We start from the raw sequence: 25,162 nt of genomic DNA on the forward strand, positions 1-25,162 counted from the left end.
ATAGGGCTTCTGGTTCCTGGCTCCCACGGTGGACATCTTTTTGGAGTAGGCGTTGGCTAAAGACACTGGCAAAAGAATACACACTCGAGACACCACAGCAATTACTGGTGGGTGGTTTCTTATAGCTTTCCTCTTGATACGCTTGTGCTAACGCGTTACTGCAGGGTTTTACACCGGCTCCTCATATGAGCTCGCGAAAGTTCCTCAACGATAAACTCAAGTGCTACATGTATGGCAGCGAGTTCCGCAGCCGTTGATGACGCCAAATGGGACGTACTGAATTTAATTGTCATGAACTTTGCTGGAAAAATCACCGCCCCTCCTGAGCTTACGCAAGATACAGAACCATTCAAGTGAATGTGCAGGTGTCCTTTGTGCTTCTCGTATAGGAACAGTAGTTAGTGCGGCATATTTTACGGCTAGATGCGATGACTGCTTCTTTTTTTGGATGCCAGGAATGGTAAGAAGAGCTTTGTGTGTGTATAGGCACAATAATGGTAACGTCGGCCATGCTGCATGCGCGAAGTGCCATGAAAGCAGTGCGCAATGCTGAACAACTGGAACTCCAACTTGAAGGCAGCTTTTCAATGTCTCATATGACCCTTTTTTCATGGACCTATTGAGCAGTTAGTTGCCTCTATAAGACCACTGCCCCAAAAAGCAACCAAGAAACCTCGCAGCATACAGCAATGATCAGGTCAATGCGGTATTTATGGCAACGACAACGCAGGTGAGGCCGCTATATCTGGACATGGTGGTACGCAATACACGGCCATATCGTTCTCATGAACGGACGCAGCTACAGGGTCTCGTTCGCAGGCACGTTACCTATCAGTGGCACAGAGAAACTCGAAGAAATTCACAAACGCTCGCCTGAATAGCTTGGATCCCGATCGCAAGCTTCGTCTTCCCTCAGGAATATCTCGAGCTGAGGAGACTTCTGTGTCGCCTGTGGCTTAGTGTGGCCTTCACGAACGCATACTCCTTTCTTAATGGAATGGCCAGCACCTCTAAGTGCAATTACTGCAGCTCTGAAGAAACCATCGTCCATCTTCTATGCCACTGTACCGTTTTCACCTACCCCCCCCCCCCCCCAGGACAAGAAGTTGCAAAGGCTCTAGATAGACTATATGATCACTTTTTATCAGAACAAACGATTATGCATCCTTGGCTGAGTCCATCCTCAGCCCAAAAGACTTTGAAAGCTTCATTACGATTTTTGCGAAAAAGTGGCTTTAGAGACAGACTGTAGTGTGGCATGCTCTTTGATTTTGCTTTGCTCTTTCATCATATTTTGCGTTCTCTCTCACTGTGTCTTTGTAACATCTACTTTCTATCATATTTTGTTCACCTACCCTTTCCCCAGCACACGGTAGCCAGATGGTTTTAGAACTACAGCTAACCTCCGTGTCTTCTCGATTATTTCTTTCCTCCACCTCCTCATAGAGGCTGGCACCTATACGCCTGAAATCATTGGGAGCTTTCATCGGCAGACACGAAAGTTCTGTGGTTCCCTTGCTATATACAGCTCCGCATTGTACACGAAAGTTCTGTGGTTCCCTTGCTATATACAGCTCCGCATTATACACTCCTTTGTATTTCTCGGCTTCTGAATCATCGGACTATAGTAAATGGGCCCATCGATTTATTACGTTTCGTACGTATTTATTACTTTTTGTTTGCGTGAACACATGACAGTCACCTACACTGAATGTGTGTTTAGATGTCGTAGAGTTGTGAACTTAATATGATAAGAATCGTGAGCTTAGCGTTATCAGCTTTCACGAAGAAACCGGAAATTCGAATGAACAATAACACTGTACTGCTTCTAGCCGATATAGTTGTCTCAGGCATACATGAAACGAGATATCGGCACGTTATACCTGTTTCAAACATCTAGTTAGAACAATTGGCTCGCCATCACGTGTAATTTTAAAATGCGAATTAACCTAGATTCGCAAAAGCGGTACCAAGCCGTAAAGAAGATCAGAACTGCGTGGTCTTCTATTTCACATAATTTTATTTCTCTTTTCCGCTCTCGCACTTTTTTGCACCTGTTTATTTTTATTTCTTTCTGTTTATTTCTATTTTGATCTGTTTCTTTTCTTTCTTCCTTGTTTTCTCTCTCTCTCTCTCTCGTACTATTTTTCCATTTCTCTCTCATCTTTTTTTTTCTGCTTTGCTCTCTGTTCGTTATATAACTTTGTATCTATCTTTCACCATTTCGCTCTTTCTGTATTTCGTTTTCTGGCTCCCTCTCTTTCTTCCTGTTTGTCCCTTTCCCCTAATTTTTGTATGTTCTGTTTTTTTTTTCATTTTGCTTGTACTTATTCTCTCGTCATTATGAAATATCTGAACCACACGCCACCCAAATCAGCGCAGTGGTTGAGCACGTGCGCCTGAGCCGCTGCGCTGGGCGAACATGTTCTGTCAACGAAGCATTGACCAAGGCAGCAATGACCGAGTTATTGCTTTGCACAGGCTATAACGGTAGAGACCATTCAGGATTCTGATAACAGCAGAATTAAAAGCGGAACAACACTTTTCTGAATTATTCAAAACAGACACAGCCCGATGACTTGTGTTCCTGTTACTCTGAGGCACGCTTCGTGCAGAAGCTGTACTAATAGCGCATCGAATAAAGCACACAAAACCAAACAGTCAATAGAGGGATCCAAATTCGGCATTTTATTTGCGCACAATTTGTTCATTGAGCAGAATCCATATTTCTTTATCATTAATTCCAGCAATAGCGTCCAAGCACTGGTCATGGCGCAGTATGGAATCGAAGCTACTTGAAACTTGCAGCTGGCTCATCGCCTACTCTCCTTCCTCATATCTCCCTCGAGAAAAGCTTCCAGGGCGAATGACAGGGAATGCCAAATAGCTCTGCTTCCCGGCAACTCGTAACTAGAGCGTCACAGCTTCCACTCACTGAGCTACTACTGTAAACAGGAAGATCCACACCATTTGCTGCGCATTTCTTTTACCCTTTAATCACCCTTTCGCCCCATGCAGGTTTCTAGAGATCTCATTAGCATAACGCATGGCCTCCAGATTGCCCGCCGCGTGCCCGCAATCTCGGAAGCCATGCACAGCGCACCAAGTTCGCCTAAATTACCGCGTGCGTCGAAACTAACGCCGTGGTCGTTAGTTTCGACGCACGCGGTAATTTAGGCGAACCGAAACTGAAACTAACGCCGTGGTCGTTAGTTTCGGTTTCTCCGGCACCACGGGCTGCATAGTCCAAGATAGACCTCTGAAACCACGCGTTATATTTTCAATTCGCAAAATAGAGGTTTGCCATATTTTGTGGCATAGAAAAACTTCTTCATATAAACAACCACACTGAAATTGTTAAGGAAAGCTAATTCAAATATTTTTGTGAATTAATCACGCCTAGGTTAAGTAATTAAAGGCAAAATTTTCTAATGAACTAACTATAGTGGCAAAGTCTTTCCACCTTAACCTAGAAATTAGCTGCGAGCATGACAAGTGCCTACCTGTTATAAGTTTTAAGAAAAAAAAGTGTGTTGTTTAAAGCAACGCCCTGTATATCTTCTTCTCTGTTTTTTCCCTTTCTTTCATTCTGAAGTTCTTTCTTCCTATTTGCTTCTGTGCCTCGTTTTTTCTCTCTCTCTTTCTCTCTGTACTCATTTTCTTGCCCATCAGAGTAATTGCATTGCCCCGCCGCGGTGGTCTAGTGGCTAAGGTACTCGGCTGCTGACCCGCATGTCACGGGTTCGAATCCCGGCTGCGGCGGCTGCATTTCCAATGGAGGCAGAAATGTTGTAGGCCCGTGTGCTCAGATTTGGGTGCACGTTAAAGAACCCCAGGTGGTCGAAATTTCCGGAGCCCTCCACTACGGCGTCTCTCATAATCATATTGTGGTTTTGGGACGTTAAACCCCACATATCAATCAATCAATCAGAGTTATTGCATTCTTTGCCAAATCGACGCACGTGTTCCGGAAGCGAAAGAGAGGATCATCATCATCATCATCAGCCTGACTACGCCCACTGCAGGTCAATGACCTCTCCAATGTTCCGCCAGTCAACTCAGTCTTGTGCTTTCAGCCCGCAAACCTGGTAAACGCTTCTGACCACATAAGTTTCTGTCTTCGCCTAACCGGCTTGCCTTCTCTGAGAATCCGCCAGTTACCTTTAATGACCAGCGGTTATCCTGCCTACGCACTACATGCCCGGTCCATGTCCATTTCCTCTTCTTCATTTAAACTATAATATCCTTAACCCCGATTTGTTCCCTGACCCACTCTGCTCTCTTTTTGTCTTTTAAGGTTACACCTACCATTTTTCTTGCCATTGCTCGCTGCGTCGTCCTCAATTTATTCTGAACCCTCTTTGTAAGTCTCCAGGTTTCTGCTCCGTAGCTAAGTACCGCAAGATGCATCTGTTATATATATTCTTCTTAAGGGATAGTGGCAATGTACCTGTCATGATTTGAGAGTGCTTGCCAAAGAGAAGATGAAAGAGACTAAGTACGATGCAGAATTCCACGTCTGAAATTTTATTTGCAGGGACCTGGTTTTGTTCCTTCCCCTTAATGTTACTATTGTAAACAAGCAGAAACATTAGCGCACTTCATTAAAAAATGTCGCAAGTACCAAAATTCAGGGCAAAGATTTGTCGCATACTCGTTCCAAAAACCAGGGCTAGAGCGTTCTGGAATGGTATTACTCTCCCTATAGAAACGTCGGCACTGGGTCATTGCAATAGAGACTTATGTGGGGTGTTATTTATTTATATAAAAGAACGAAAGCATTGGTCATGCTAGTGACCCAAATTAAAACTTATTACTTTGTTTCTTTAATAATTCAGTTAAGGTATTTTTTGTATTTTTAACGGTTTTTATCATTTTTTGAATCCCTCTGCCGCACGATTTATGACCGATTCGTCAAGGTGAGTAAATATATTTTTAAAGACGATAGTCTTTCTTGGGGACTTTCAACACCACAGTTTTGGTCTGTCTGTCTGTCTGTTTGTTTGTCTGTTTGCCCGCGGTAACGATACCCCTAACGGCACCAAGCGGTACTTCTAACGGGCAATCCCATCCGCAGCGCCCACCGATATTGCTCAAGTTTCAGCGTTCATAGTTGTGCGATTGTCAATTAAAAGCAAATATTGCGCACATCTGAGGTACCATAACAACACGTGCATATTTTGTATGTGTGCTTTACACTAGAGAAGGTACACATAGGTAATTCTAAAGACCATAGCGTTTATCACGCTGCGCTGACAGTGCAACGCGATGCTGAAAAAGGCAAGGGTTTCTAACGTTTTGCTAAGACGACACGGTGGTGGCACCTGCCTTTCGCTTTGCGTTCTACATCTTATCGCCTCCGAGATGGGCACGCATCTTTCTCCGTAGGCGCGCACGCTTTCCTTCGTTTTCGAAGATAACTGCCAGATGGCGCTCGTGTCTAGTGGGGCATGATGCGCTCGTTCGCCTTCGCTGCACGGATTGAGACTCTCTAACGCAGCGCTTCCAAATAAACGTTTTGTTCACTCTCTCCACGCGCAAGACTTTCGTCTTTTGACGACATTTGCAGTGAAACATGTAGTTACGTGGCCCCCTTTTTTTTTGAATAACCAAACCTGAACTATTCTTACTTTTTCTTCCTCTTCGACTTATACATTGTCACTTATACAACCACGCCACCGTTGTCTCAAGAAACGGTGCTTCTGTAACACGGTACTTAGGAACACGCAATAGAATTTGCTAAATTTATAGCTAGAGTTTGCTGCCGCACTATTGAAGTCGGGTTGATTGGTTCACAATAGTTGGTTATTGGGGTTCTTCATTCAGTTTTTATCGAGGGAAAAGGATACCTCTAGTATTCCCAAAAATTAGGGCAAGCAATAATATCATTCAATTCTTTTCTTGTTTTTATTCTTTGAAAACAGTTTTCGAAAGGGATAATACATTACAAAGTAGAAGTTACAAAGTTTATGAGCTGTGCGATGAATGAGCCCCGCCGTATTTCACTCTTGAAACTATTTCCTAGGTTCCCTCCTTGGCAGATGAGAAGTATGGGGATGACTGAGCATGAGTTGATTCCCTATGAATGGTGGCGTCTTCGTCGATATTTCGATCTGTTATCATACAGCATTTTCGTAAATCCAGCCGAGAAATTCTGTGATCCTCGTGTAGACACCCGGCAGGCCCTTTTCGGCGCACTTTATGCCCCACGACACAACTCCTATTAATGTCCACTGAGTGCTGTCCCCCTCGACCATCAGGGGTCCTCCGGAATCTCCCTGCAACAAAAACAAAATGATTTAAATAAATTAGAGCGTTGATTAGGACATTTATTCTTTCTGCAGAGACACCTCGTTACAAATCGGCTACTCATAGTCTAAGAGACAATGTATTTATTTGAAATATTGTCGTTCAAGAAGAGCTTGGTGCTCCAGGGTGGCGTTTGCTGCTTACGTTTTCTGACGTCATTGTTTTCTTCGTGATGTTTACAACAAACGCATCAAGGGGGAAAAGGGCGAATGTATACGCATCTACACGCATAATATGTGAGTTCCGGAACATAAATGTTGGCACAGCATAGATATTACCCTAAAGATAATCTTATTTGTGACTTCTAAGTAAGGTCTCCCTAATAGTGCATTCTAACTGCAAAATTCATGTTGCCAAATTTAGGTGCAACATAAAGACCACAAAATCGTCATAAATACACGAGAGAAAAGAAACAGCAATATTTTGTCCTTAAGACCAACATGAGAAGTATGATCAAGCAGCATTTTATACAATATTGAATTATTTTTTATATTGATGAAATATGTGTAGTATGTGCGCACGGATATGTGTTGCAGTTTTCGTGGCAATCATGCGCCAGACTACTAGTTCCAATTTATGCAGCCGTTTGATGTAGCAAGAGGCAAATTATCATACACTCAAACCCCGTATATTCTGTTGCCTTCACCTGGAATGCTTAAGCAAGCATTGCGAGACATATTGATCATTCCAAAGTGATCACAAGGCAGTATGCCACATGCTGCGACTCGAAATATACTTCAGCCTCTGCATTGATATTTTTATAAATTTTTACCGTGGTACTACGCACTGCTATGTTGGAAATAATCATTGCGTAGTCCATTGCGAAATGTGCCAAAGGAATATCCCGAGCACGTGTACCCTTAACTGCGATTTCTCTCCCGAAGGCCAGCATTGCAAATCATTCCATGGTTTCGAAGATTACGAATGAAGCTGTCCCCCAATGCCGTCTGCTCTCTTCAGCTTCTGGGAAGATGTCGACTTTGACGTTACATGCAATTTGCGCAAATAGCTTTCACCGATACTGTGTTATGTATTACCAGTACTCATTTGTACTAAATACCGGATAAGCGGAACGGGATACCGATTTTGGTTGGCTCCACCCGATGGCTTGATCAAGCAGTTAGATCCACACCTTGTTTGTGTTTGAATGGCCTTATGACATACATCTTTACGCAGCACACTTTGGTTTATAGAGACTATCAAAAAGCTACAATTAAAAGCAGCTTCTCGGCAGTTTCTTGAGATCAAAGTGCATGCGCACACAGTGAATGTATTTGCCCCACTTATTTTGTGAGAAGAATATTGTTACGGGTTGGAGTCAGCTTCTCCAAGTCTTCGTCCTTTTTTTGCTTCATTTATTTCAATATATTTTCAAACATGATACCGTCGCTGACACTGAAGTCTGTTCGTCCATTATTGTGACATTTGAAAAAAAAAAACCAACTGTGGTCCTGCTATGCATGAGTAGAACTGATGGCTATGCAAGTAGGTTCATAAAGCTGTAACATACTACGGTGACTAAAAGAAAGAATGAATTCGAATGACCGCAGGGCGCACGATCACCCCAAAAATGCTGAGAAAGCGTTAACATCATATTCAGTGGGTTCAGAGAAAATAATGTTGGAAAAAGCAAAAGAGGCAGAAGTTATCAGTATGAGCTACTCAAACGACCATGAATCCTTGGAAGTCTTCTGTACTTTATGTTTCAACTACGTGCCTACCTAAGCCTTCCACGTCTTAATAACTTGCTAATTGTTCTTCGGCTCAAACGAAACAAGCAAGAAGCTATGAAACGATCTGATATCAAAACCTTTTGAAAAATGCACACGATAAAGCATGCTACATTTAATACCTCTTTCATTATTTTGAAAATGAAATGTAATCACCCACTGGCAATTCTCACCAATCTCTACTGTAGACCAGCTTTCACCAGCGACAATATGCAAACCGATATCTTTTCATTGCAATTAAAAACAAATTTCACCATTAAAACACAAGGAGGAGAGTTCCAAACGTGTTACACTAGTGTTTTAAAAACTTAGACAAAATCACTTTGGTGAGCGTGTATGGTGTGTGACGTGGACAATTACGAAGGGTTAGTTTCAAGTAGTATGGCTTAGAAATTGCTTGGTTAATGTATTTTATAAATTAAACAGCGTCAACGACAATTGTGTGAACCAATAAAAAATTATCGTGTGTGAAAAGTACATCGAGTACAAGACTGTATTGCACACCTGAAATAATTCATCGCTTGCTTTTTATCTCTCTTCAATTATGACTGCAAAACCTTACAGTGCTCACCTTGAGCATTGTGTGAAAAATACTTCAAAATATTCTAAAAAGTGTTCTGAGGAGAAGTATGCCTCGGCTGTTGCAGAAGGTGGTGGTGGTTGACCCCATCAAGGTAGTCTGAGTCGTGAGTGTTGTGGAAAACGCATATGCTTCTAATTTTGTGGCATTTTGAAACCATGACCGATTAATTTAAACATGTGGGTCAAAATGCAAAGAAGTCACTTAAAAAGCTGAATCGTTATGAGAAAAAAAGTGAGGTGTTCTCAGTCTTGCGTAGGTTTTGTACATCCTAATTATTGTGCCTAATTCAGCTCCACTACCGCGAAACTTGAGGAATTTCGTAGCATGGCCAGCCCAGCGATTCCCTTAGCGATTTCCACTGCCCTGTCAGTCGTGTGCTTCTAGAAGTGGAAGCACACTATCTTGAACGACGCGGGTAGCAGCCGCATGTTTCAGAAGGGTCTTTTGTGATTTTAGGTAAATTACTGCGAGTATTTTTTTATTATTTCTGCATTTCAAATCATTGTAGACCTTGCTGGTTTATTCTGCATTGACTTTCAGCACTGTCAGTGTTTTTTTTTCAGGCTTGTATTGACCATGTGACTTCAGAAAGTGAATAAATGACGTGCTGAATCGCTAATATAATTGCCTATTACAGGTTGAAGTAGTAAATCATTACAAAATCAAACCTCAAACGATACCTCAGATTTCTATGTTTGCCTCCTATATCCCCCTTTCAATGTCTTGCTTACTCGAAATATATACCCGAAATATAGCGAAGCCTCCGAACTATGAAATGGGTCGAACTCTTGAGTACCTTCTAGTGGGGCTACCCAACAAGGAGGCCGCTCGCACTGAGAGCCCGTGCTTGGCCGTTACGGTCGCCATTGTGCTTGCTCGCTGTGGACCGGCTATTAAACGCCTTAACATTTTGGTGGAGAGTGCTGTGTCCTTCAAACATCTTCAGTTCACATTCGATGCCCTTGGAGCTTAGATCCCGTACCGTGCCTTCAACCATGCAACAAGACGCCGCCCAGCAAACGCTTCCTCCTGCGCCGACGCCATGTTCCGGTGTCCCCCGCATCCGCGACCCACCTGTCTTCACCGGCGCGGATGGCACCGACGTCGAGGACTGGCTCGTCATGTACGAACGCGTCAGCGTCCCCAATCATTGGGACGAGGCAGGTAAACTCGGCAACCTGGTTTTCTACCTCGCGGGTGTGGCCGGCATGTGGTATAACAACCACGCGTCTGATTTCGCAACCTGGCCCGATTTTAAGACCGCTATCACCAACGTTTTTGGCCGCCCTGCCGTTCGTAAGCTGCAAGCCGAGCAGCGCTTACGCGAACGCGCTCAGCAGGCCGGTGAATCATTCACCAGCTACATTGAAGACGTCTTGGACCTATGCAAGAAATGCAACGACAGCATGTCCGAATCAGACAAGATCCGGAACGTCATGAAGGGCATTGCCGATGATGCCTTCACGATGCTGCTGGCCAAAAACCCAGGCACAGTAGCTGAGGTCATCACGCTGTGCCAGAGCTACGAGGAGCTCCGCCGGCAGCGTTCGATGACCCGTCGCTCAACACCACGAGATGCAGGGCTTGCAGGCTTGGAGGCGAGCTGTGACCAGGTGGCACTGCTGGCAGACCTCAAGTCCTTCATACGTGAGGAAATCGCACGGCAGTTCTCTCTCCTGCCCTTCGCCCACCCACCGGCTGCTCAACAATCGGCCACTACCATTTTCCCCCCCATCCGCCGAGCGATTGAGCAGGAAATAGCGGAGGTTATGCCTGCGTACCACCCACAACAGCTTCCGGCTCCTGTACCCCCAAGTTACGCCCAAGTGGTCCCCAGGCCGCCTCCAGTCGTTCAAGCGCCCGCCCCACTGACTTATGCCGAAGCTGCCGCACGACCTCCATCCTTTGCAGCGGGTATGCCGGCTACGTATGTTGACGTGACCTCTCAGACTCAGCTCCAGCACCCCCTGCAGCCTTTCCAGCCACCGTTCCGTCCATCGGCTCTTGCGTCATGGACAAGACCTACCCCGGCGAACCGATGGCGCACATCCGACAACCGGCCCATTTGCTTTGCCTGCGGTTACGCCGGCCACGTAGCACGTTATTGCACTCGCGTACAGACGCCCCATATCTCGTCGCCTGTTGCTGGCCAGATTAGGCGTACCTATCACGAGGAAACGCCGTCTATGCCACCGTCGACTCGCCTAGCTTCATCTTCTCGTAGGTCACCGTCTCCACGACGTCGTTCCCCGTCCCCCATGCGGCCAAGTTCAGCTGCTCACGAGCGGGAAAACTAGTCGTCGCAGTCCCCGAGGCAAGGACTGCGATGCTATCGCATTGTGAAAGCCCTCAGAGCCGCCCATCTAATGTCATTGACGTGCTTGTGGACGGTGTTCACGCATCTGCTCTTATTGACACAGGAGCTGCAGTATCTGTTATGGACGAAAAGTTTTGCCGCTTGCTTCGTAAAGTGACGACGCCAATTTCTGGATTGTCCCTTCGTACCGCCGGTTTGCATCGTATCCATCCTACAGCAGGGTGCACAGCTCGCGTTGTCGTTCAGGACGTTCTGTATGTCGCCCAATTCATCATCATTCCCGCATGCTCTCATGACGTCATCCTGGGGTGGGATTTTCTATCCCGCAACGACGCCGTCATCCATTGTGCCGCCGCCGAAATTGAACTCTCCCCCTTCTCGCATTTGACGCCGGAAGACAGTTCTTCGAAAGTGAGCAAGATTCTCGTGAAAGACGATACCATAGTGCCTCCAAGCTCCACGATGGGTGTATCTGTCTACTGCGCTGGACTCTCCGACACAATTGCACTCGTTTCGCCATCCGACCGTGCTTGCCGAAGGAAAGGGTTGCTAGTACCTTTCGCGACCGTGCAAATCACCCAGGGCAACGCCTCTATTTTCGTGACCAACCCATCCCCGTACACTGTTACCTTGGTTCGAGGGGAATGTCTCGGCAGAGTGGAACCAGTGGATAACGCACAAGTCCTGGACGTACCTGATGACTCGCGTTGTCCCAATTTGCGTACCATCAGTGCTGTTTCCACTTCTGATTCGTCATCTCCTGATGTATTTGGCCCTTGCATTGATGACAACCTCACGTCGGTACAGCGTTCCCAGCTTCTGAACCTGTTGCGAGAATATCGTTCTTCTTTCGATGTCGGGCGAAGTTCTCTCGGTCGTGCGTCCGCTGTTACGCATCGTATCGACACTGGTGCCCATCCACCATTACGGCAACGTCCCTACCGCGTGTCGCCTGCTGAACGTCGGGAAATTAACGATCAGGTTGATGATATGCTCAGACGCGACGTTATTCGGCCCTCGGACAGTCCATGGGCGTCTCCTGTTGTTCTTGTAGCGAAGAAAGATGGTTCTGCGCGGTTCTGTGTAGACTACAGACGGCTCAATAAGATCACTCGCAAGGATGTTTACCCACTGCCGCGCATCGATGACGCAATTGACAGCCTTCACGGAGCCGAATTTTTTTCTTCTCTAGATCTGCGCTCGGGGTACTGGCAAGTACCCATGGCTGATGACGCTCGACCGAAGACTGCGTTCATCACACCCGACGGCTTGTACGAATTCAACGTCATGCCGTTTGGTCTATGTAATGCACCTGCGACCTTTGAGCGCATGATGGACACCGTTCTGCGCAACTTGAAATGGCACACGTGCTTGTGTTACCTCGATGACGTTGTGGTGTTCGCTCCAGATTTCTCTACGCACCTCCAACGTCTGAAAGAAGTTTTTGCACGTGTCAGCAATGCCGGCTTGCAACTAAATCTGAAGAAGTGCCGCTTTGCAGCACGGCAACTCACCATCCTTGGGTACGTCGTGTCCAAGGATGGCATTCTTCCTGACCCAGCCAAGCTTCGGGCCGTGGCCGAATTCCCCAAACCTGCGTCCGTCAAAGAACTGCGTAGTTTCGTGGGCCTGTGCTCGCACTTCCGACGCTTCATACGAAACTTTGCCACGATCATATCACCGCTGACGAAGCTCCTTGGAAGTAACGGGTCCCTCAATTCGTGGTCGTCTGAGTGCGACGACGCGTTCGCGAAGCTCCGCCATGTGTTGACATCTCCTCCCATTCTACGCCACTACGACCCTACGGCCCCGACGGAGGTGCACACAGACGCCAGCGGTGTAGGCCTCGGCGCTGTCCTGGCGCAGCGCAAACCCGGATTCCCTGAATATGTCGTAGCATATGCAAGCCGTACGCTCACGAGAGCTGAGACAAACTACACCGTCACGGAGAAAGAGTGCCTAGCGATCGTCTGGGCTCTTACAAAGTTTCGACCATATTTGTATGGTCGCCCATTCGATGTCGTCACCGACCATCATGCACTATGCTGGCTTTCATCATTGAAGGATCCCTCAGGCCGTCTCGCCCGTTGGGCTCTTCGCTTACAAGACTACGACATCCGCGTGCTGTACCGCAATGGACGCCAGCATGCTGATGCCGACGCCCTCTCGCGCTCTCCTCTGCCTGAAGGTGATGTGCTCTCCTCAGTATCCTCGGCTGCTGTTTCTGCCATTGACGTTGACATAATCGCTACCGAACAGCGAAAGGATAATTGGATCGGCCCGCTGATCGACTTGCTCTCTGATCCATCCGCAACGCCATACACGCGTGCATTGCGTCGTCAAGCTCGCCATTTCGCCATTCGTGACGGCCTTCTACACCGACGCAATTACGACGCCGACGGCCGGCAGTGGTTACTCGTGATACCCCGCAGTCTGCGGTCAGAGATATGTGAATCCTTCCATTCTGATCCGCAATGCGCGCACTCTGGGGTATTCAAAACCTACCATCGCATTCGACAACGCTACTTCTGGCGCGGGATGTACCGCTATGTGCAGCAGTTCGTTCGCTCTTGCCTCACTTGCCAACGCCGTAAACCGTAAGCTCACATGTCGCACGCCAGTCTACAACCGTTACCTTGCCCTGACCGTCCCTTTGGGCGCGTAGGTATCGATTTGTATGGACCACTTCCTCTGACGTCGGCTGGTAACCGCTGGGCCATTGTTGCCGTTGACCATTTAACGCGATACGCCGAAACCGCCGCTCTCCCTGCGGCTGCTGCGCGCGATGTTGCGTCCTTCCTGCTGCATCGATTTATACTGCGCCACGGACCACCCCAAGAGCTTCTCAGCGATCGAGGCCGTGTCTTCTTGTCGGAAGTCGTCGAAGCCATTCTGACGGAGTGCCATTCTGTCCACCGCAAAACTACTGCTTACCACCCACAGACGAATGGCCTCACCGAACGCTTTAATCGCACCCTCGGCGACATTCTTTCTATGTACGTCGCTGCCAACCACACTAATTGGGATAATATACTGCCCTTCGTCACCTACGCCTACAACACCGCCCCTCAGAGCACGACTGGTTTTTCACCTTTCTACTTGCTGTACGGAAGGCACCCGTCGCACACCATGGACACGATACTCCCGTACACGCCGGATCCATCTGAGTGTACACCTATTTCCGAGACAGCCAGGCTTGCTGAAGAGTGTCGCGAGCTTGCCAAGACTTTTACGACGCAAGAGCAAGAGCGGCAGAAGAGTATCTGTGATGCCAGCACCTCTTCTGAGCCCACGTTCCTTCCTGGCGCGCTTGTATGGCTCTCGATCCCGACCTCTGCCGCTGGCCTCTCTTCCAAACTACGTCCCAAATACGAAGGCCCCTACCGTGTCATCGAGCGCACCTCACCCGTCAACTATCTGATCGAACCCGTTGAACAATCTTCGGACATGCGCCGCCGTGGGCGAGACATCGTCAACGTGGAGCGCCTGAAGGCTTATTATGACCCGCTCATAATAACAAGCTGTTAGGTCGCCAGGCGGCTCCCTCTTCGACCCCGGGGTAATTGTAGCGAAGCCTCCGAACTATGAAATGGGTCGAACTCTTGAGTACCTTCTAGTGGGGCTACCCAACAAGGAGGCCGCTCGCACTGAGAGCCCGTGCTTGGCCGTTACGGTCGCCATTGTGCTTGCTCGCTGTGGACCGGCTATTAAACGCCTTAACAAAAGGAGTATTTGCAACAATTGAGACTGAAATTCGGAGGAATCGAGGTGGTGCGAAGGCCAATCGCTGTAGCCAGTAACGATGATGCGATTCTTGCGGCTGCAGGTGCACGCATGGTTCATGGTGAATACTTTCAACTAAGAAGGCGGTCGTTCCGTCGTCAGGTGCTTTTATGCCATAACAAGACATGCTGTGACACGCGTGGACAGACCTTTGTCATGACGCTGAATGAGTAATTGACGAGGCCGCCAAAAAAAAAAGAAATAGCAGATCCTGGAGGCAGCGATATACTGAACTGCACCCAAGCGGCGAGTGACCGACCAACCCAACGTAAGAAAACTACAAGTTGCGATAGATTATTCATACATGGGCTTAGTTTACTTAGCTTGCACTTCCAATAAAGTACATTTTGTTGCGGAGAGTGTGTCTAGATATTGTATTGTCATACTGCGCAGTCATTCTGAGAAGCGAGTCCACTACCAGCTCATCTAAGAAGGTAGCTTACGCGTGTTAATAATATATACCCTCGTGATCTGTAATAGTTTTCTGTCTTGTACGCCAGAGGCTGTAGAGACTTTTCACGGCGTTATTTTTGTTAACCGGGCCTTATCAAGTGTAAAACCTGCGGGACGGCTTTATGCTCTCCCATACCTAGTACCTTGCACTCTAAATAGTTACCCACTTTGAGAGGCTTGCTTGCTTGCTTGTTCGCTTGCTTGCTTGATCCTTTCTTTTGTGGCTCTCACCCACTAAGGGGGATCGGCCAAGAAGCCGGTGGTTAATGCAAATCAATACCTTTAGGTTATCCAGGCTATAGGAAAATAGGATTACTTCGTTTTGACTGGGAAATTAATTTGGCGCAATGTGAAAAAAAGGTAAAGAAGAGAAATACTAGAATTTATTCAATATCTGAGGTGTAACTGTTATATGAAATTCTTCTGAAGGTTAAATCATTAGAGTGTAATAGCTAAATAATAAATGTTAGTTTGGCTAGTAAAAATCGAGAGCTGATCAATGGCTCAGCAAGGTAATCTTCTTGTGTTACATAGGAATTTGCAGAGAGCCCCGCAGATGTTCCTCTAGGGGAGTCCTCATGAAGCGGCCCCAAAAGACAAAATATTAGAAGTAGTAAGTGATGTTCCTAGTTTTTTTAATGGAATTTTGAAACAATTCTTTTTCTATTTTTTGCAACGGTGATTTTTGAAAAGAAAATGGTTGATACGTTCGAGTTCATCACAGCTTGAGCACAGAGATTTGGCACCTTACCAGACCTGTTTAAGTAAAAATTAAGAAGTGGTGCACGGCAACGTAATTTTGTTATAGAGACTTTAGATTTACGCGTGGGACACTATTTATTATTCCATGTGAAGTGCAGGTGCGCGAAATCTGGATTCGGTATTCTAATATTTGATGAGTCTTCAAGAAGGGAAAGTTGTTTTCTGAACCTCGCTGCTGTTACATAAGCTGTAAAAGGCATGACTGGCACAATCGGAAGATCAAGGGATGCTCGCGCGAGTGTGTCAGCTTTCTCATTTTTAAATATACTACGATGGCCTCCTAAAGGGGTGGGTCTGCCCATTCCTCGTATGTATGTACCAACTGCCTACTACTTCGTCCTTGCAAACATCTTACTACGCCCCATCGCCAATCTACCACTTCACAGACCAAAAAGCGAATGCTCTTGAGAAGTAGCCAATATTGAATGCAAGATGGTCGCGTACTTGTATCCAGGAGCGGGTTAAAGAACCATAGATTGTTGCACAATGTCCATTCCTTGTTTATTAGTGACCACCAATAGTTGCACCTTTGCAAACTGCCCACTACTTCGTCCTTGCACTAAACTTCGTCCTTGCACTAAACTGCCCACTACTTCGTCTTTGCAAACTGCCCACTACTTCGTCCTTGCACTACTTCGTCCTTGCACCCACTACGCTCCATCACCGATCCACCACTTCACCGACTATACAGCCATTATGATGAAGGGGAACGGAAGCGACGTACAGCTACCACTTACGAATGATAAAATTTCTTGTATAAATATATACTGTGCTTGTCACGTTTTTGATGTAGTGGGCGATATTCGCAGATGGTTCACAGTTTAACGATAAAACCCTCCAGCACTTCGCCCCACTCATCATCATTCACTCCATGGATATGCTTTCATTTTTCTTCTAAACGCACTGTTGCGTGAAGACAATATCTGGTCTTCTGTGTAGCATCTGGGACGGCCATTAACTCTCCCATAGTATAGGAAGAAGTACTCTTAAACGTTAAACACTTTTTATAAACACATACCGTCACCGCTGTTGCTTTTGCTTTTTCTGAGGATGCGTTCCATAATAAAGTACCAAATACTCTCAATCGTTATACACGTTTTCTAAACACACGTTCAATTCGCATGTCATGTCTCAATAGCTGGTCATAATCATCATCATCAGCATCTCATCATCATCATCATCCTGACTATGCCCGCTGCAGGGCAAAGGCTTCTCCCATGATACGCCAATCAACCCGGTCTTGTGCTTTCAGTTACTACGTTCTATCTGCAAACAATTTAATCTCATTGGCCCACCTGACTTTCTGTCTGACCATCATGCGTTTTCCTTTTTTGGGATGCAGTTAGTTGCCCTTAATGACCAGCGGTTAACCTGTCTACGTGCTACGTGCCCGGCCCATATCCATTTCTTGTTCTCGATTGAAACTATAAACCCACTCTGCTCTCTTTTTGTCTCTTAAAGTTACACCTATCATCTTCATTTTCATCACTCGCTGCGTTGTCCTCACTTTAAGTTGAATCCTGTTTGTAGGCCTCCAGGTTTCTGCTCTGTAGGTAACTACTGGCAAGATAAACTGTTATATACCTTCCTTTTGAGCTGGTAGTATGTTTAATCGGGACATGCTATGAGCTTCTCATAGTGTAATGCGTATAATGCTCTAAAGCGTTCACAATTTATTCTAAACATCGGCATCCAAATTATCACTATCATTGTCAACCTATTTTATGCCTGAAGCATGACCTCCAGTTTGCCGTATTTTGTGCGAATTGATCCCAGTATATATGCCTACAAACCTCTTTTGTAAATTCATCTAACTCGGTGGCCTCAATGCTTGTTTCCCTTCTATTGGAATCGATGGTGTTGCATTAGCTGACCCCCCGCTCTCTTTTCCCTCTTGCGCATTAGGTGACCTGCCCCGAGTGATCTAATTTGCTTAATATCGACCACAATATGGGCTCCACTGTTTGCTCTCCGAAATATGCTGCAGTATTCCAATTAAGAAACTACGCACCTATTATTTGTTTGTTCTAGTGTACGCTGCATAGTTCTTGACTTGTCCTCTAGTCTTTATTATTCTTGAAAACTTGAAATGACTCCTCATCACCTGAAAGAGTCTTGACAATTCCTTCACAATTTCCGGCAACACATCTACATAGACTCACGAGTGCCAGTCCGAGCCTTTGCGTGTGGATTGGTATAGGCTGAAATAATTAGCATCTTACGCTCTGATCAAAACGACAGTTATGCATTCTTCTCCGGCAATCGGGGCATCACTTTTTTGATCACATCGGTAGTTATTGAACTTCAATTACTTGTTCGACTGTGATTTCACTCGAGGATGAATTACTTATTAGTAGAAGGCTTTCGTAAATTTGGTCACTACATTGAAATTTCTTATACCACACAGCTTATTTTATAGTACACACCTCTGGATGCAATAAACGCATACCTTTAACCTCTTGTGATGCTGCTTTCCTTTTCTTTTGTGGCCTCAATCTCTTTTACGTGTAGTTAGTTATGCCACAGCCATTTTTTGTTGATCAAGATTGTTCACGCAGTAAATTCCAATAAATTGCGAGTTGATCACATTTATGTATTGCCGTTTCTTTAAGTCTATTTAGTTTGTGGAGTTTGCTTGGTTATTGCTTTGGTGTTTTACCTCCAACTTTATTAGTTGTTTCGGAGGCCTGTCTAGTTGGGGTTTCATCCGGTCCCCTTATGAAGTTTTCTTTTTCAACGATGCCGTATTTCTTGTGACCAAAGATGGTAAAATCATTAGTTTTTCTCGAATATAGACTGCTTTAGCGTTTAACTTTACTCTTGATCTCCTTCCTTTCATTACCTTTTGATCTCTACAGAAGTCGTAGTAATGTATTCCTCTGTCATGGTACAAATTCTTTCGGTACATATCCTCTTGGTCATGGTACGAACCCTTGCAAATCCTTTAGGGGCTGGGACGTGAACGCAGCTCAGGAGTGCCGAACATTTCGGCAACATGTCGATGAAAGGTAAAAGTGCGCTCGCTATATTAGATGGCGAACCTAGTAGAGTTCTGCCTGATAGATTCGCGCTCTCATAGGATAATTAACCAAGTGGTAGAAAATAAAAATATGCGGGGTAGGACCATAATGTTGAAGGTCTGCGAGACAAACATGGACCTGTTGTTTTCAAGGTATGTTCGTTAAAATGGAAAGTTGGGCAAGTTGGAACAATTCTTGATATGAACGTATTTTCAGCACCAGGCAAACTCCTATTCCACCTCCTTTGGTAATAATTATTAATTTATTTTATTTTACTTCTTAAGCTTCCTTACAATGCGGTTATCATTGTGTCCCGAGTTATTTACGTGCGATTAGCATGTGAGTGTTTATTTCGCTTTCCTTATGTATCCCACATCTCGTCCCATACTACACGCTTCTTCATGACAATTCCAAAGTTAAATCCTGATGCGCGAAAGGTGGCCAACTAAATAGGCCTTCGACACTTCATTTTGACATCACTATTTCGCATCCACAATACTGAATATAAAACTGTTTATTTGTTAGGCCCTGCCTAGTTTCGAGAAGGCTGAGATGATAGGTGAGCCCCAACAACACAAAATAACATTCAGCTCCCCTCTGCTTTTATACTAAACAAAACACTCACCCATGCTAGTGTATATACAGAGAATAATACAAAACTAGTTGAAAAAACTGTGGCAGAACGAAACTACTTAATGCTTCATATATATTTTAAATGCAGGCTAGGAAGTGCAAACGGCTGGCACAATAATTGTTGCTTATTCACAGTGAACCATTTATTATATATGATGTAATGACAAGGCCGTGGTTCTCACCTGACAGGCGTCCTGACCACCTTCCCGTGTGCCGGCACACAGGAAGATTTTGGGGATTTGCTGCGTAAACTTGGTCTTGCACTCTGTGTTGTCCCATACCGGTAGTGATACCTGACGCAGAATGGAGCTGGATGGGCCGCCTGCAGTAGAGGTACAAATAACAGTTAAAGAGAAAAGCCAACTGTTAGTTTAGTTTGTGTTTCGCTTCTGCACCTGATTACATCAGCATCGTCTGCGTGATGACGTAGATCCAAGCACGGTCCTCTAATACTTTTTGTGTGGTCATGAAACTCGCGCGTCACTCAATGGGAGAGCTTCATACGCCGCCCGCAACGCGACGTGGCGCTGGCGTAGATAGAGGGCCTAAATCCTGGTTGATTTTAATGTGTGCGTAGGAGGTGGATAATTAGAACGTGGACTTAGAAGCCGAGGTCATTGGGAGAGTACATGGCAATGGATATAAAAAAAAAAGCCGCGTATATCAAAACTTGGCGCCGTTATCAAATCTGCATGCCTAAAATCAAAATCTTTCGTTTCGAAATAGCAATACTCTTTAAAATCAAGGGCTCAAATTAGGAAAACAAATAAAAAAAGAAGAGAACACAACTTGAGCATCTCTCTCCGTCTTTTGGTGTCTTATTCTGAGCTTTAAATTTTTTGGCTTTATCCGTAACAATATCCCTCAAGAGGTACTCCAAGGCTATTATACCAAATGACCTTGATATACAGATTAGTTTATTGGCACTCGACCTTCTATTGGCTGCTTCGTGATGTCGTATATTATAGAGTGACAATTATTGTGAAAATGAACGTTACGCGCAGCAAGAGCACGGCTGCTCCGCAATCTCCAGCGCAAACTATGTTAACCTTTCATTCATCTAGAACCAGTCACAGCGTTCGGTATAAGCCGGAAAGCAACTATGCAGGAATTGAGAAATTTAGGAACGCTACGATTGCGCGTCACTTGATAGACGGACTCAGTTAAAACATTGCCAGCTATCAAGGACTTACGCAATTTGACAACTCGCATCTCCCTGTCCTTCCTCATTTATTCCTCCTCCTCCTCCGCATAATGTGCCACTTAGACAATACTAATAGCTGATATGAGTTTTCAGCGAGAACACAGAGAACAAAAATATCTGAAGAAGTGTATTTGGTGGCAAATGCTTCCGCGAACGCGCTACAGTCCTGCCAAGCGTGGCCGATCTATGCCTTCCTGCTTACGGTGGCACCTCTGGTGGCCACTTTTGTCCCCATATGAAACTTTCGCGGGAGATTCGTGATCAGAACAAAAGAGAAATAAAGGACCATCATACGAGGTTTTGTAGAGGCTACCGCCACACGCGTTGCGGAGTGCATTTCTGTAGATAGCTTGCTAAAACTAAGGACTCGCTCTCTGGATTTCGTGCCAAACGGTTGTGCCCCCACGATCTCTGACGACAACGCAGCTCTGGCCGACTGGCTCGCCCTACGTCATCTCCTAACGCCGACAAGAGATCTCGCTGAGTGGTGCCCCATACTCGGACTTCTGCGACCGTGTCCATTTTTCCTATCTTCTGGGTGTCGCTGTCCCTGCGCCACGCTCTCTCCTTTCCCCCTCTCTATCTCTATAGCTTTAAACCTATCCTTTTGATTCCTTCTTACCCCCACCCTTCGTGAGCTACTGTTGAGGTGTCGCACTTTGATGTAGAGAGTTACGGGGCTCACTTTTATCTTTTTTTTCTCTTTAAGAATCACATAATAAAAACGAAGAATGAAATGCACAGTTTTACGTTTGTTGATGTCCTTCGCCATTGCTTTGTGGTCTACGAGAACAAAGTAAAGAAAAGATTATGAAACTCATATCTACATTTTATTTCTGTTTATGTTGTCGAAGTGTAAGCAGTACCCGCATTGAATCGATAAGTTCGTGAGATGGTCTGCGAGGTGCTACATTCCCCTTAAGAGGATTTCGTGACATCATGAAATGCTCTTGTGGAAAGTTAACATGGATTACAAATGCAGTGTTTGCTTGGAAAAGAATGTTGTCGGCTTTGTTATTCTGGTTTTTCGATCGTTACCGGGACAGTGACGAGCATTCAGTTTGCAGTGCATATATATATATACATATATATATATATATATATATATATATATATATATATATATATATATATATATATATATATATATATATATATAAATTCACTTTTTGTGTTTTCTCCTTCAATAGAGCCGATATTTACTTGTGATTTTTAAACATAAAATACCAAAGCATCTGTATAAGTTACAATGAGCGATTTCCCTCAATTTATGCCTCAATCATAGCTTACCAGTCTGGGTTTTGCAGATATGGTGTTTATTTTCGTAAGCATCGAAAGTGAACTATTGATGGAACACGCAAACAGTGCCATAGAAGCAGCTGAATAATTTATATAGGGTCAGGGAAAAAGCCATTTTCAAATACTTTTTAAAATTATTTTTGATTCTTTGTCAAGCGCATGCTCTTTCACGACTGAGTGTTAATGAAGCACAAATGAAGCTTTCACGAAATCACGAAAAGAAAATTTGCTTGATACCCCACCGCATTAAAGAGGCAAACAAAACTAGTGGTTCCGTGGAGTGATCGTTTAACAAAACTCTAAGCTGCTGCAAGCAGTGCACCACGAAGAGATATGTGCTATCGCACGCCTGTGTTATAAGCTTTAAAGCGCATGCATTTTTTTTTACCTTGCGTATTTCCGTGTGGCTTCGCATCGAAGGGATACTAAGGGTCAGTCGATTTTGACTGGCCTCACCATTAGACAACAACAACAAAAAAAACAAAATAAGAAGCAGTGGTTAGAAATGTGGGAAAAGAAAAAAGCAAGCCAAATGAGCTAACAGTGTCTGTACGTTTACGAAATGAATATGTGTATCACTTTGTATATCACTTCACCATGTTTTCTTTTACATATATCCAAAAATGAAAAGAAATCGAAAATAGGCATGGAAGCAGCCTTGCTCTAAGTACTTGTATGCATAGTAGACATGAGCATGTCCATTATTTTACAATAACAAGAATGACATACTGCAAAAACATCAGGCACGGCACACAATACAATTAAAACAAACAGTATAGTGACTTATACAGTATAAACAGTATAATAGAAACCACGCACGAAGAATGTTTCACGTGGCGCTTAGATTTGTTGCGTGAACGGATGCACTATGCGATTGGTAAGCGTATGGTATGCACTCACCAGTCTACCATATTTTTCCTGTCATGGCTGGTACCTGATTCCTCTGCTAATCAGTGCTTATGTAGATCTACATGTGTTGGCGACTGAAAGTAAAGCTTTTTAGGGGCCAAGCACCGAAATTCGTGGGTCTGTCCATCCCTTGTTTGTATGTACCACTGCCTGTAGTTCCACATTTGCCAACTGCCCACTACTTCATCCTTGCAAACATCCCACTACGCCCCATCAGCGATCCACCACGTCACAGACCATAAAGCAAATAATGTTGAGAAGTACCGAATATAAAATGCTAAATGTTCACGTACTGGTATCCCGGTGCGTGTTTATGAAACATAGATTGACCCACTGTTTACATCCCTTGTTTGTTCGTGACCGCCTATAGTTCCACCTGTGCAAACTGCCCACTACTTCGTCCTTGCAAACATCCCACTACGCCTCATCACCAACTCACCACTTCACTGACCATAAAGCCGTTATAATGAAGGGGAACGGAAGCGACATATAGCTACCAACGAACAATAAAGGAGGAGGAAGGATAGGGAGGGACAAAATTTTCTTCTATAAATATATACAGTGGTTTCCACGTCTTTGATGCTGTAGTGGGTGATATTCATGGATAGTTCATGGTTTAGTGATGAAACCCTCCAGCGCTTTGTCCCACTCATCATCATTCGCTCCGTGGACATGCTGTGATTTTTTTTTTATGGTACAAATTATTTGCGATCATTGACATGCTTGCTTCCACTCTTGCGGTCTTGGAAAGGTGGCATTCGAAAAGAACTTCAGCTATATTTAGTCGTTTTGTTTTCCGTATGCAGTTTCACTGAAAGTGTTTGGGACGTGGGAGAAAAGCTGCATGAAAGCACTCGACAATGTCTCTGGCGATGCGCACAAACATTTTTATTGTGGAATCATCGCTGTTTTCTCGTTGTTAACTTTACAAATGAGTCAAATGTGTTTTCTGGGAAGAACTTTTTTTATGGCAATCGTTTAAAAAACAGTCAGAAATTAATTGTCGCTTCACCTTGTCTACCAACACTAACACTGTGGTTGCTCATCCAACACACAGTTAAAAGAAGTACTCTATCCCTAATTGCATCACCTTGACTCATTTTGTTCAGCGTTGCCTACAGGAGCTCGTAATAGAGTAACATTTGCACGTTCATCAGTACCTTACTGTAAATTGCCTCAGAGGAAATATGTTGAAATATATAAAATCCTGTTATTAACCCACAAGCTGTTGGAAAATGCTCAAAATTTTAACAGCGCACTCATTTCAGCGAAAAGTTAGAGGCAACGCCAGCGTATTAGGTACATGTTCATATCATTTGATTGGACATTACGCCCCATGGAGTGCGACTGAACTGGGCATAATCTAAAAAATACTGATCCGAGCCAGTAGACACGTCGTAAAATTGTACAATAAATACCAGACGGAAACAAAGACAGACAAAAGATATCGGGTGGTGTTATTTATGTCTCTGTAGCAGTTACGCTTGTTTCTCATTGTTTCACTGTTTTATGTTCGTATGCCAGGCATGTCATTCTTTTTTATGCTGGATCTACATAGCTATCACGAGCATTTTGACTCCTGGAAATCTACATGACTGGCATCGAGTGAACAATGCCAGCTTCGCTGCTGCGTGTGTTTCATGCTAACTTGTTCACGTGTGTCACCCGAGTGGCGGAACTCTTTCCGTGAAAATTCTCTTCCTTGTTGACTGTAGTCGCACTTTTGAATGTGCGCAAATAGTACTAACGTCCTTCTCACCGCAGACACAAAGCCTTCGCCGCGTATCCGACTCGCATAGACCACACCAACGCTCTGCATTGCTGCTGGTGCAGAAACGAAAGAAGCAGTTTTTCTCGCTGGCTCGCACGTGCAGTTTTATGTGCACACAGTGAAGATGCGCACGGATGCGCTACCTGGTTGGCGAGCACCTCTCTGCCCAGCCGTGAGCGAGGAAAGCGTTAGGCAAGACAAATAAGCCCCCTCTCCCTCACTTGAGTCAACGCACGGAAAGTGCAGCACGCACGACACCCCGCTTTTGAAACGAAGCGTATTTACTGGGAAGTGAATGTTCGAGGCTCAAGACAAAGGCGTTGCAGTATTCTCTGCCAGACGCCTCAGTTGACAGCGAGGTTTTTCTTCGTCTTTTAACATTTCAGCTC

General features: G+C 45.0%; 1 protein-coding gene across 1 annotated transcript in view; it reads right to left on the bottom strand.

Moving 5' to 3' along the window:
• LOC119172855 (ovochymase-2) overlaps window positions 1–25,162 on the bottom strand; it is an 88,741-nt gene that overhangs the window by 40,403 nt on the left and 23,176 nt on the right. Inside the window, exons 7-8 of the mRNA XM_075893170.1 lie at window positions 19,773–19,912; window positions 6,126–6,278 (exon numbers count right to left, since the gene is read on the bottom strand). Of these exons, the coding sequence (XP_075749285.1) occupies window positions 6,126–6,278; window positions 19,773–19,912 (293 nt within the window). The remainder of the gene's footprint in view (window positions 1–6,125; window positions 6,279–19,772; window positions 19,913–25,162) is intronic.

This window comes from Rhipicephalus microplus, chromosome 4, assembly GCF_043290135.1.
Source record: "Rhipicephalus microplus isolate Deutch F79 chromosome 4, USDA_Rmic, whole genome shotgun sequence".
Lineage (NCBI taxonomy): Eukaryota > Metazoa > Arthropoda > Arachnida > Ixodida > Ixodidae > Rhipicephalus > Rhipicephalus microplus.